The 13,768-nt window shown below is 54.2% G+C and overlaps 1 protein-coding gene across 1 annotated transcript; it reads right to left on the bottom strand.

Moving 5' to 3' along the window:
• Positions 1-235: 235 nt before the first annotated feature.
• TMEM147 (transmembrane protein 147) lies at positions 236-13,175 on the bottom strand. Its single transcript, XM_075278852.1, has 7 exons — positions 13,026-13,175; positions 12,877-12,946; positions 2,279-2,344; positions 1,672-1,808; positions 1,246-1,330; positions 1,042-1,163; positions 236-494 (listed from the first exon to the last, which is right to left on the bottom strand). Exons 1-7 carry the CDS (start codon positions 13,100-13,102, stop codon positions 374-376), a joined length of 678 nt encoding a protein of 225 aa, XP_075134953.1. The 5' UTR covers positions 13,103-13,175; the 3' UTR covers positions 236-373.
• Positions 13,176-13,768: the final 593 nt, after the last annotated feature.

Raw genomic sequence — 13,768 nt, 5'->3', positions numbered from 1 at the left:
TTGTTCCTGCCGGGATTCAAACCCAGGACTCTAGCGCTGCAAGGCTTCAATGCTAACGACTGAGCCACCGTGTTGCCCACATGTGACCTTTGCTGCATTGCACTGTGGGAGATGAATGTATTATGGGTAGGAAACATAACAGCTCTCAAAATGCAATGCAGCAGGACACGTCAAACAGGCAGCCAGCAGAGCAGTGGCAGCAGCTTTGGCTGCAACTAGAGTAAGCTTTCTTTTTCCACACATGTGAATGGTCCGAGTATTTTATTATAAAGGTTTTATGAAATTAATTTAAAGCAGAATACATATAAAGTTCTCCCCGCCCGTTACTTTACATCCTCTTGAATGAAGAATCCGTAGTGACCACAGGAGGCGCTCAGTTACCGTGCACAAGACTTACAAATAGTGTGAGGCAGCTGAGGGACAGGACGCCGGTGGTCACAGCCTTCAGGAGCAGAGCCGTCCAGCTGCCCAGCAAGAAAATGTGCACGAAGCAGCTGCAAAGAGAAAAGAGAAACGGTCATGACCTCTGCTTGCATGGAACTTAAAGGAGATCTCAAGACTTTAGCAATGGATGACCTATTCTTAGGAATCGATGATCAGTGGGGTCCAACACCCAAGACCCCCCATCAATCAATAGACCATAGGGGGCTCTTTACAGAGAGCCAAGCACAGTGTCATCTGTATATATTGCCTCATTCACTTGAATGGGACTGAGCTGCGAACTGGCCATGTGACCGATGAACATGCCATCACATGGTCTGTGAAGAGGTAGCAGCTATCAGGCAACCCCTCTACCACCGAAAACAGGTGATCCCGGTTGTCCGACCCCCATTTTAAATGATAGGCCATGAATTGATAAAGCTTGGAAAATCCCTCTAATTACAATCCTCATTGAAAACTTCCCACAGCTGAGGGTTTGCTACACTGTAACCAGTCTACAAAATCTGTAAACTGAGCACATCAGCAACACAACCCCCTCCTCGCCTGGGGTCACACACAGGACCCTTTAAGCTGCTTAGAAGGCTTTCTCCTGGTACTCACTCCATGAGGAAGGCCTTGTACATGCTGAGGCCCAGGAGCACTGTCACGGGAAGACGGAAGTGAGCGGGGAGATCGTAGCGCGTCCACATCCAGACCAGGGCTGCCACTGCCATGTAGTGCACCTGCCAATACCAGGAGGTACAGGTTAGAGGGCACACTGGGCATTGAGCTGGTAGAGGAGACAGGACAGAGAGGACATCTTACCAGACTGATGTTGGAATCGATGCTCATCTGAATGTATTTCCAGTCAAATTCAATACCTCGGGCACCGACCCAAAGAGGAAGACACCTGGCACCAAAATAAGACGTGGCATCAGTTTCCTGGTGAACGCTAAAAGAGACTCCTTAAAGGGGAAGGTCATCCATAAGGGATTGTCTCACCGGCCTTAGGTCATTCAATGAGCTTGGAACAGCATCTTAATCCTTCGGCGACACTGCAGAATGTAGATTTACAAGGTTCTGATAAGCGGCACCAAAGAGTCAGGGGCTCAACACAACACTGCAGCCCCTTACTCTGAAAATCTAAGGTGGTCCAAGCTCACTGACTGAACCGAGGTGATGCACTGAGCGTTTTCTAAGGGATGTTTGGGTGAACTTCCCCTTTAAATACTACTTTCCACATCCGCTTACCTTGACATGACGAGTTCTGCGGTCGCCCAGCCCATCGCTGCCACCATTATCTTGTACTCGCCCTTCCCTGCGTTCCGAGACATAACCAAGTGCAAACCCAACAGGTCTGCCAGGTCAACCGTGGCCTTCATGAATTCCTAGGGGACAGCAAAATTCAGCCATACTGGTCCACTCAGCTTTATGTATAGGTTATACTCCAGTCACACCCAGAGCTGCAGTCACAATTCTGTAGTTATATCATGTATTACTGTACAATCACCACTGGAGCTGTAGTCGCAATTCTGCTGTTACGTCATGCACTTTACTCCAGTCACATACAGAGATACATTTACAATTCTGCTTTTACGTCATGTCCTTTACTCCAGTCACATACGAAGCTGCATTCTGCTGCAGTTTTCCTATGAAACCGTAGCCAGGTTCCACTAAACCACTACAGCATGCAATGCCTGGTGTAAATGCAACATCTCCCACAATGCAACACAGCTGAGGACTACCAGCAGACATCTTTCATATGTGAGAGTAGCTACTATTGGTATGTGAATCATCAGACTGCAGCATAGTTGGGGGGGGACCATATAATCTCACAAGCCTGATCCTTTTCTCTCACCCCAATAAAGTCGTAGGCTCCGGCCGCCCCTTCCCAGGTTGGGAAAAACGTTGCCAGGAAAAGCATCTGAAACAGGAAGGGAAAAATCATCAGCGACAGCAAAACTGGAAGACCCTTAACCTATACAACCCGTTTCACACACACCCCACCCGCTACCCGCCACCATTCGTGGTTGTCATGTTGCGCGATGTACTGACCAATCATTTATGAATAGGATTATTAGAGGCTCTGCCTTGGCGTCTGCCCATCCCGATACACCCTCACCCAATGATCTGTGCCATTCTAACTCATCTTCAAAGCTTCCCCTCACTATGCAGCATGTGCTCTGCCATCTACACCCACAGGGTTATCCTACCTACAATGCCACCTCTATTACTCCACAACCCTCTACCACCTTTACTCCCATCCTAAACCTTGTGAAGACATTTATGTTACACTATAACCCAACAACTTGTGACATTCTGGCTCCCCCCTCCAATGTTATCTAACCTGCTACCATGTCCCCAAATCTGACAACCCTTTCCTCAATGCTATGCCACCTGCTTTGATGCCTCTGGTCCTTGTGCCATTGTGGCAATACCCGCTACTTACTGCAATGTGTGTAAAGTCTCCACCCAAAGATGTCCCCCTACTACCCACTCCTGTACCACCTCTACCCCTGGCACCAGGTCACCCATCTTGCCTATTTCTTCCTCCATTGAGATACCACCTTCTGCGTCACCACAAACTCTTGTACCCCATCCCCAAACAATATCCCACCACTAATCCCAGAAACATACTGTGCTAAACGCCCCAATGACATTCCACCTCCTGTAACACTATTATTTATGTTACTGCCCCGCACGCCAACCCTTACCTCCAATGATATCTCACCATCTATGCCACCACTATCATATTACTCACTGTGCCAACCTCCCCAACTCCCTGTGCCACCACTAAACCTACCCTATCAGCTACTGTGACAACCTGTCCAAAGATATCCAACCTGCTGCTACTATTTCTGGCACCAAATCACCCACTGTGCCAACCTCCATTACTCCCGGTACCATATTACCCAATGTGGCAATCTTCCCAAAGTTATTCCACCTTCTGTGCCAACATTACCACTGGTACATTGTCAGCCATCATGCCAACCCCTCTGCCCAGTGAAATTCCACCATAACAATGATATCCAACCTCCGTGCCAGCACTATTCCCAGTACCAGATAACCCGCTATGCCCACTGCCCCAATGATCTTCCTTTCTTGTGCCTCCAGGATTCCTAGTGCCATGTTACCCACCATGCCAAAGCCAGGTCCTCCAAAAATCTCCCACTTCTTGTACCACCACTACCCCTGTACCATGTTATGTAGTGTGCCCCTCTCCCCAATGATCCCCCTCCTGTGCCACCACTACCCCTGTACCATGTTATGTAGTGTGCCCCCTGCCCAATGATCTCCCTCCTGTGCCACCACTACCCCTGTACCATGTTATGTAGTGTGCCCCTGCCCAATGATCCCCCTCCTGTGCCACCACTACCCCTGTACCATGTTATGTAGTGTGCCCCTCTCCCCAATGATCCCCCCTCCTGTGCCACCACTACCCCTGTACCATGTTATGTAGTGTGCCCCTCTCCCCAATGATCCCCCTCCTGTGCCACCACTACCCTGGTACCATGTTATGTAGTGTGCCCCTGCCCAATGATCCCCCTCCTGTGCCACCACTACCCCTGTACCATGTTATGTAGTGTGCCCCTGCCCAATGATCCCCCTCCTGTGCCACCACTACCCCTGTACCATGTTATGTAGTGTGCCCACTGCCCAATGATCCCCCCTCCTGTGCCACCACTACCCCTGTACCAGGTTATGTAGTGTGCCCCTCTCCCCAATGATCCCCCTCCTGTGCCACCACTACCCTGGTACCATGTTATGTAGTGTGCCCCTGCCCAATGATCCCCCTCCTGTGCCACCACTACCCCTGTACCATGTTATATAGTGTGCCCACTGCCCAATGATCCCCCCTCCTGTGCCACCACTACCCCTGTACCATGTTATGTAGTGTGCCCCTCTCCCCAATGATCCCCCTCCTGTGCCACCACTACCCTGGTACCATGTTATGTAGTGTGCCCCTGCCCAATGATCCCCCCTCCTGTGCCACCACTACCCCTGTACCATGTTATATAGTGTGCACCTGCCCAATGATCCCCCCTCCTGTGCCACCACTACCCCTGTACCATGTTATGTAGTGTGCCCTCTCCCCAATGATCCCCCTCCTGTGCCACCACTACCCCTGTACCATGTTATATAGTGTGCCCACTGCCCAATGATCCCCCTCCTGTTCCACCACTACCCCTGTACCATGTTATATAGTGTGCCCACTGCCCAATGATCCCCCTCCTGTGCCACCACTACCCCTGTACCATGTTATGTAGTGTGCCCCTGCCCAATGATCCCCCTCCTGTGCCACCACTACCCCTGTACCATGTTATATAGTGTGCCCACTGCCCAATGATCCCCCCTCCTGTGCCACCACTACCCCTGTACCATGTTATGTAGTGTGCCCCTGCCCAAGGATCCCCCTCCTGTGCCACCACTACCCCTGTACCATGTTATATAGTGTGCCCACTGCCCAATGATCCCCCCTCCTGTGCCACCACTACCCCTGTGCCATGTTATGTAGTGTGCCCTCTCCCCAATGATCCCCCTCCTGTGCCACCACTACCCCTGTGCCATGTTATGTAGTGTGCCCTCTCCCCAATGATCCCCCTCCTGTGCCACCACTACCCCTGTACCATGTTATATAGTGTGCCCACTGCCCAATGATCCCCCCTCCTGTGCCACCACTACCCCTGTACCATGTTATGTAGTGTGCCCCCTGCCCAATGATCCCCCTCCTGTGCCACCACTACCCCTGTACCATGTTATGTAGTGTGCCCCTCTCCCCAATGATCCCCCTCCTGTGCCACCACTACCCCTGTACCATGTTATGTAGTGTGCCCCTGCCCAATGATCCCCCCTCCTGTGCCACCACTACCCCTGTGCCATGTTATGTAGTGTGCCCCTCTCCCCAATGATCCCCCTCCTGTGCCACCACTACCCCTGTACCATGTTATGTAGTGTGCCCACTGCCCAATGATCCCCCTCCTGTGCCACCACTACCCCTGTACCATGTTATGTAGTGTGCCCCTCTCCCCAATGATCCCCCTCCTGTGCCACCACTACCCTGGTACCATGTTATGTAGTGTGCCCCTGCCCAATGATCCCCCTCCTGTGCCACCACTACCCCTGTACCATGTTATGTAGTGTGCCCCTCTCCCCAATGATCCCCCTCCTGTGCCACCACTACCCCTGTACCATGTTATGTAGTGTGCCCCTCTCCCCAATGATCCCCCTCCTGTGCCACCACTACCCCTATACCATGTTATATAGTGTGCCCACTGCCCAATGATCCCCCCACCTGTGCCACCACTACCCCTGTACCATGTTATGTAGTGTGCCCCCCCTGCCCAATGATCCCCCCTCCTGTGCCACCACTACCCCTGTACCATGTTATATAGTGTGCCCACTGCCCAATGATCCCCCTCCTGTGCCACCACTACCCCTGTACCATGTTATGTAGTGTGCCCCTCTCCCCAATGATCCCCCCTCCTGTACCATGTTATGTAGTGTGCCCCCCCCTGCCCAATAATCCCCCTCCTGTGCCACCACTACCCCTGTACCATGTTATATAGTGTGCCCACTGCCCAATGATCCCCCCTCCTGTGCCACCACTACCCCTGTACCATGTTATGTAGTGTGCCCTCTCCCCAATGATCCCCCTCCTGTGCCACCACTACCCCTGTACCATGTTATGTAGTGTGCCCCTGCCCAATGATCCCCCTCCTGTGCCACCACTACCCCTGTACCATGTTATGTAGTGTGCCCCTGCCCAATGATCCCCCCTCCTGTACCACCACTACCCCTGTACCATGTTATGTAGTGTGCCCCTGCCCAATGATCCCCCCTCCTGTGCCACCACTACCCCTGTACCATGTTATGTAGTGTGCCCCTCTCCCCAATGATCCCCCTCCTGTGCCACCACTACCCCTGTGCCATGTTATGTAGTGTGCCCCCTGCCCAATGATCCCCCTCCTGTGCCACCACTACCCCTGTACCATGTTATATAGTGTGCCCACTGCCCAATGATCCCCCCTCCTGTACCACCACTACCCCTGTACCATGTTATATAGTGTGCCCACTGCCCAATGATCCCCCCTCCTGTGCCATCACTACCCCTGTGCCATGTTATGTAGTGTGCCCCCTGCCCAATGATCCCCCTCCTGTGCCACCACTACCCCTGTACCATGTTATATAGTGTGCCCACTGCCCAATGATCCCCCCTCCTGTGCCACCACTACCCCTGTACCAGGTTATGTAGTGTGCCCCCTGCCCAATGATCCCCCCTCCTGTGCCACCACTACCCCTGTACCATGTTATGTAGTGTGCCCCCTGCCCAATGATCCCCCTCCTGTACCACCACTACCCCTGTACCATGTTATGTAGTGTGCCCCTCTCCCCAATGATCCCCCTCCTGTGCCACCACTACCCCTGTACCAGGTTATGTAGTGTGCCCCCTGCCCAATGATCCCCCCTCCTGTGCCACTACTACCCCTGTACTGTTATGTAGTGTGGCCCTGCCCAATGATCCCCCTCCTGTACCACCACCACCCCTGTACCATGTTATGTAGTGTGCCCCTGCCCAATGATCCCCCTCCTGTGCCACCACTACCCCTGTACCATGTTATGTAGTGTGCCCCTCTCCCCAATGACCCCCCTCCTGTGCCACCACTACCCCTGTACCATGTTATGTAGTGTGCCCCTGCCCAATGATCCCCCCTCCTGTGCCACCACTACCCCTGTACCATGTTATATAGTGTGCCCACTGCCCAATGATCCCCCTCCTGTGCCACCACTACCCCTGTACCATGTTATGTAGTGTGCCCCTGCCCAATGATCCCCCCTCCTGTGCCACCACTACCCCTGTACCATGTTATATAGTGTGCCCTCTCCCCAATGACCCCCCTCCTGTGCCACCACTACCCCTGTACCATGTTATGTAGTGTGCCCCTGCCCAATGATCCCCCCTCCTGTACCACCACTACCCCTGTACCATGTTATGTAGTGTGCCCCTGCCCAATGATCCCCCCTCCTGTGCCACCACTACCCCTGTACCATGTTATGTAGTGTGCCCCTGCCCAATGCTCCCCCCTCCTGTGCCACCACTACCCCTGTACCATGTTATGTAGTGTGCCCCTCTGCCCAATGATCCCCCCTCCTGTGCCACCACTACCCCTGTACCATGTTATGTAGTGTGCCCCTGCCCAATGATCCCCCTCCTGTGCCACCACTACCCCTGTACCATGTTATGTAGTGTGCCCCTGCCCAATGATCCCCCTCCTGTGCCACCACTACCCCTGTACCATGTTATGTAGTGTGCCCACTGCCCAATGATCCCCCCTCCTGTGCCACCACTACCCCTGTACCATGTTATATAGTGTGCCCCTGCCCAATGATCCCCCTCCTGTGCCACCACTACCCCTGTACCATGTTATATAGTGTGCCCACTGCCCAATGATCCCCCCTCCTGTGCCACCACTACCCCTGTACCATGTTATGTAGTGTGCCCCCTGCCCAATGCTCCCCCCTCCTGTGCCACCACTACCCCTGTACCATGTTATGTAGTGTGCCCCTCTCCCCAATGATCCCCCTCCTGTGCCACCACTACCCCTGTACCATGTTATGTAGTGTGCCCCTCTCCCCAATGATCCCCCCTCCTGTGCCACCACTACCCCTGTACCATGTTATGTAGTGTGCCCCTGCCCAAAGATCCCCCTCCTGTGCCACTACTACCCCTGTACCATGTTATGTAGTGTGCCCCTGCCCAATGATCCCCCTCCTGTGCCACCACTACCCCTGTGCCATGTTATGTAGTGTGCCCCTCTCCCCAATGATCCCCCTCCTGTGCCACCACTACCCCTGTACCATGTTATGTAGTGTGCCCCTCTCCCCAATGATCCCCCCTCCTGTGCCACCACTACCCCTGTACCATGTTATGTAGTGTGCCCCTCTCCCCAATGATCCCCCCTCCTGTGCCACCACTACCCCTGTACCATGTTATGTAGTGTGCCCTCTCCCCAATGATCCCCCTCCTGTGCCACCACTACCCTGGTACCATGTTATGTAGTGTGCCCCTCTCCCCAATGATCCCCCTCCTGTGCCACCACTACCCCTGTACCATGTTATGTAGTGTGCCCCTGCCCAATGATCCCCCTCCTGTGCCACTACTACCCCTGTACCATGTTATGTAGTGTGCCCCTGCCCAATGATCCCCCCTCCTGTGCCACCACTACCCCTGTACCATGTTATGTAGTGTGCCCCTCTCCCCAATGATCCCCCTCCTGTGCCACCACTACCCCTGTACCATGTTATGTAGTGTGCCCCTCTCCCCAATGATCCCCCTCCTGTGCCACCACTACCCCTGTACCATGTTATGTAGTGTGCCCCTGCCCAATGATCCCCCTCCTGTGCCACCACTACCCCTGTACCATGTTATGTAGTGTGCCCCTGCCCAATGATCCCCCTCCTGTGCCACCACTACCCCTGTACCATGTTATGTAGTGTGCCCTCTCCCCAATGATCCCCCTCCTGTGCCACCACTACCCCTGTACCATGTTATGTAGTGTGCCCCTCTCCCCAATGATCCCCCTCCTGTGCCACCACTACCCCTGTACCATGTTATGTAGTGTGCCCCTGCCCAATGATCCCCCTCCTGTGCCACCACTACCCCTGTACCATGTTATGTAGTGTGCCCCTCTCCCCAATGATCCCCCCTCCTGTGCCACCACTACCCCTGTACCATGTTATGTAGTGTGCCCCTCTCCCCAATGATCCCCCCTCCTGTGCCACCACCACCCCTGTACCATGTTATGTAGTGTGCCCCTGCCCAATGATCCCCCTCCTGTGCCACCACTACCCCTGTACCATGTTATGTAGTGTGCCCCTCTCCCCAATGATCCCCCTCCTGTGCCACCACTACCCCTGTACCATGTTATATAGTGTGCCCACTGCCCAATGATCCCCCCACCTGTGCCACCACTACCCCTGTACCATGTTATGTAGTGTGCCCCTCTCCCCAATGATCCCCCTCCTGTGCCACCACTACCCCTGTACCATGTTATATAGTGTGCCCCTGCCCAATGATCCCCCTCCTGTGCCACCACTACCCTGGTACCATGTTATGTAGTGTGCCCCTGCCCAATGATCCCCCTCCTGTGCCACCACTACCCCTGTACCATGTTATGTAGTGTGCCCCTCTCCCCAATGATCCCCCTCCTGTGCCACCACTACCCCTGTACCATGTTATGTAGTGTGCCCCTCTCCCCAATGATCCCCCCTCCTGTGCCACCACTACCCCTGTACCATGTTATGTAGTGTGCCCCTCTCCCCAATGATCCCCCTCCTGTGCCACCACTACCCCTGTACCATGTTATGTAGTGTGCCCCTCTCCCCAATGATCCCCCTCCTGTGCCACCACTACCCCTGTACCATGTTATGTAGTGTGCCCCTCTCCCCAATGATCCCCCTCCTGTGCCACCACTACCCCTGTACCATGTTATATAGTGTGCCCCTGCCCAATGACCCCCCTCCTGTGCCACCACTACCCCTGTACCATGTTATGTAGTGTGCCCCTCTCCCCAATGATCCCCCTCCTGTGCCACCACTACCCCTGTACCATGTTATGTAGTGTGCCCCTGCCCAATGATCCCCCTCCTGTACCACCACTACCCCTGTACCATGTTATGTAGTGTGCCCCTGCCCAATGATCCCCCTCCTGTGCCACCACTACCCCTGTACCATGTTATGTAGTGTGCCCCTGCCCAATGATCCCCCCTCCTGTACCACCACTACCCCTGTACCAGGTTATGTAGTGTGCACCTGCCCAATGATCCCCCCTCCTGTGCCACCACTACCCCTGTACCAGGTTATGTAGTGTGCCCACTGCCCAATGATCCCCCTCCTGTGCCACCACTACCCCTGTACCATGTTATGTAGTGTGCCCTCTCCCCAATGATCCCCCTCCTGTGCCACCACTACCCCTGTACCATGTTATATAGTGTGCCCCTCTCCCCAATGATCCCCCCTCCTGTGCCACCACTACCCCTGTACCATGTTATGTAGTGTGCCCCTCTCCCCAATGATCCCCCTCCTGTGCCACCACTACCCCTGTACCATGTTATGTAGTGTGCCCTCTCCCCAATGATCCCCCCTCCTGTGCCACCACTACCCCTGTACCATGTTATGTAGTGTGCCCCTCTGCCCAATGATCCCCCCTCCTGTGCCACCACTACCCCTGTACCATGTTATATAGTGTGCCCTCTCCTCAATGATCCCCCTCCTGTGCCACCACTACCCCTGTACCATGTTATGTAGTGTGCCCCTCTCCCCAATGATCCCCCTCCTGTGCCACCACTACCCCTGTACCATGTTATATAGTGTGCCCTCTCCTCAATGATCCCCCTCCTGTGCCACCACTACCCCTGTACCATGTTATGTAGTGTGCCCCTCTCCTCAATGATCCCCCTCCTGTGCCACCACTACCCCTGTACCATGTTATATAGTGTGCCCTCTCCTCAATGATCCCCCTCCTGTGCCACCACTACCCCTGTACCATGTTATGTAGTGTGCCCCCTGCCCAATGATCCCCCCTCCTGTGCCACCACTACCCCTGTACCATGTTATGTAGTGTGCCCCTCTCCCCAATGATCCCCCTCCTGTGCCACCACTACCCCTGTACCATGTTATGTAGTGTGCCCCTCTCCCCAATGATCCCCCTCCTGTGCCACCACTACCCCTGTACCATGTTATGTAGTGTGCCCCTCTCCCCAATGATCCCCCTCCTGTGCCACCACTACCCCTGTACCATGTTATGTAGTGTGCCCTCTCCCCAATGATCCCCCCTCCTGTGCCACCACTACCCCTGTACCATGTTATGTAGTGTGCCCCTCTGCCCAATGATCCCCCCTCCTGTGCCACCACTACCCCTGTACCATGTTATATAGTGTGCCCTCTCCTCAATGATCCCCCTCCTGTGCCACCACTACCCCTGTACCATGTTATGTAGTGTGCCCCTCTCCCCAATGATCCCCCTCCTGTGCCACCACTACCCTGTACCATGTTATATAGTGTGCCCTCTCCTCAATGATCCCCCTCCTGTGCCACCACTACCCCTGTACCATGTTATGTAGTGTGCCCCTCTCCCCAATGATCCCCCTCCTGTGCCACCACTACCCCTGTACCATGTTATATAGTGTGCCCTCTCCTCAATGATCCCCCTCCTGTGCCACCACTACCCCTGTACCATGTTATGTAGTGTGCCCCCTGCCCAATGATCCCCCCTCCTGTGCCACCACTACCCCTGTACCATGTTATGTAGTGTGCCCCTCTCCCCAATGATCCCCCTCCTGTGCCACCACTACCCCTGTACCATGTTATGTAGTGTGCCCCTCTCCCCAATGATCCCCCTCCTGTGCCACCACTACCCCTGTACCATGTTATATAGTGTGCCCTCTCCTCAATGATCCCCCTCCTGTGCCACCACTACCCCTGTACCATGTTATGTAGTGTGCCCCTGCCCAATGATCCCCCCTCCTGTGCCACCACTACCCCTGTACCATGTTATATAGTGTGCCCCTGCCCAATGATCCCCCTCCTGTGCCACCACTACCCCTGTACCATGTTATGTAGTGTGCCCCTCTCCCCAATGATCCCCCCTCCTGTGCCACCACTACCCCTGTACCATGTTATGTAGTGTGCCCCTGCCCAATGATCCCCCTCCTGTGCCACCACTACCCCTGTACCATGTTATATAGTGTGCCCTCTCCCCAATGATCCCCCTCCTGTGCCACCACTACCCCTGTACCATGTTATGTAGTGTGCCCCTCTCCCCAATGATCCCCCTCCTGTGCCACCACTACCCCTGTACCATGTTATATAGTGTGCCCCTCTCCCCAATGATCCCCCTCCTGTGCCACCACTACCCCTGTACCATGTTATATAGTGTGCCCTCTCCCCAATGATCCCCCTCCTGTGCCACCACTACCCCTGTACCATGTTATGTAGTGTGCCCCTCTCCCCAATGATCCCCCTCCTGTGCCACCACTACCCCTGTACCATGTTATGTAGTGTGCCCCTGCCCAATGATCCCCCTCCTGTGCCACCACTACCCCTGTACCATGTTATGTAGTGTGCCCCTCTCCCCAATGATCCCCCTCCTGTGCCACCACTACCCCTGTACCATGTTATGTAGTGTGCCCACTGCCCAATGATCCCCCTCCTGTGCCACCACTACCCCTGTACCATGTTATGTAGTGTGCCCACTGCCCAATGATCCCCCTCCTGTGCCACCACTACCCCTGTACCATGTTATGTAGTGTGCCCCTCTCCCCAATGATCCCCCCTCCTGTGCCACCACTACCCCTGTACCATGTTATATAGTGTGCCCTCTCCCCAATGATCCCCCTCCTGTGCCACCACTCCCCCCAGTGCCATATTACCCACTGTATCCCCCCGGGTGTCACTCACCTTGCATAGCTGCACACACAGGTAGGTGGCTCCGGCCTGGACACATCTCCAGAAGGCGCTGTACTCGGACCTGTAAGAGCAGACAGTCAGTCAGCTACACCCGGCCCCCGGCCTCTCCTCCCCCGGTCTCCCCGGTCTCCGGTACTTACAGGCCGCTGCACTTATATGTGATAAAATAGGGGAAATACGCCAAAGCGAAGCAATTCCCGAAATGAAAGAGCGTCATGGCGACCAGCGACCCCGACCCGGTCACCTGACAGAGGCCAATCAGAGCCCGGACAAAGCGCTTGCGCACTGCAGTACAAATCAGTGTCACCTATCAAAGCATGCGCACTAGGTAATCGGTGACAGCGCTTAATAAGAGCATGCGCAATGGACGTGTCTTATAGTGACCACTTAGCAGATCTGTCCTTACAGCATGGTCCAGAGAATGAGCCAGAAAGTGAAGGCTCAGCAGTATAAATCCTCAGAGTGTATGAAGTCAGTCATGGGAAATCTTACAAGACATCCAACTAAGCCAAGACTGAAATCATATATATACTGTATATATACACTGCTCAAAAAATAAAGGGAACCCTCCAATAACACCTCCTAAATCTGAATGATGAAATCTTCTCATTGAATACTTTGTTCTGTACAAAGTTGAATGTGATGACAACAAAACCACACAAAAATCATCAATGGAAATCACATTTATTAACCAATGGAGGCCTGGATTTGGAGTCACCCCCCCACACACACACACACACCCCCACTCGTTAATTTTTCATGTGCCCGCACACAGTATAATCCTCCTACAGTCACCCGTAAATTATATGTCCCCCCTCTATCTCTGCCCCCAGTTTCATGTCCCTCTTCCATCTCTGCCCCCAGATTCATGTCCCTCCATCTC

This window comes from Leptodactylus fuscus, chromosome 6 (assembly GCF_031893055.1).
Source record: "Leptodactylus fuscus isolate aLepFus1 chromosome 6, aLepFus1.hap2, whole genome shotgun sequence".
Classification (NCBI taxonomy): Eukaryota; Metazoa; Chordata; class Amphibia; order Anura; family Leptodactylidae; genus Leptodactylus; species Leptodactylus fuscus.
The sequence above is the reverse complement of the archived record's forward strand: the minus strand, read 5'-3'. Positions and strand labels throughout refer to the sequence as shown.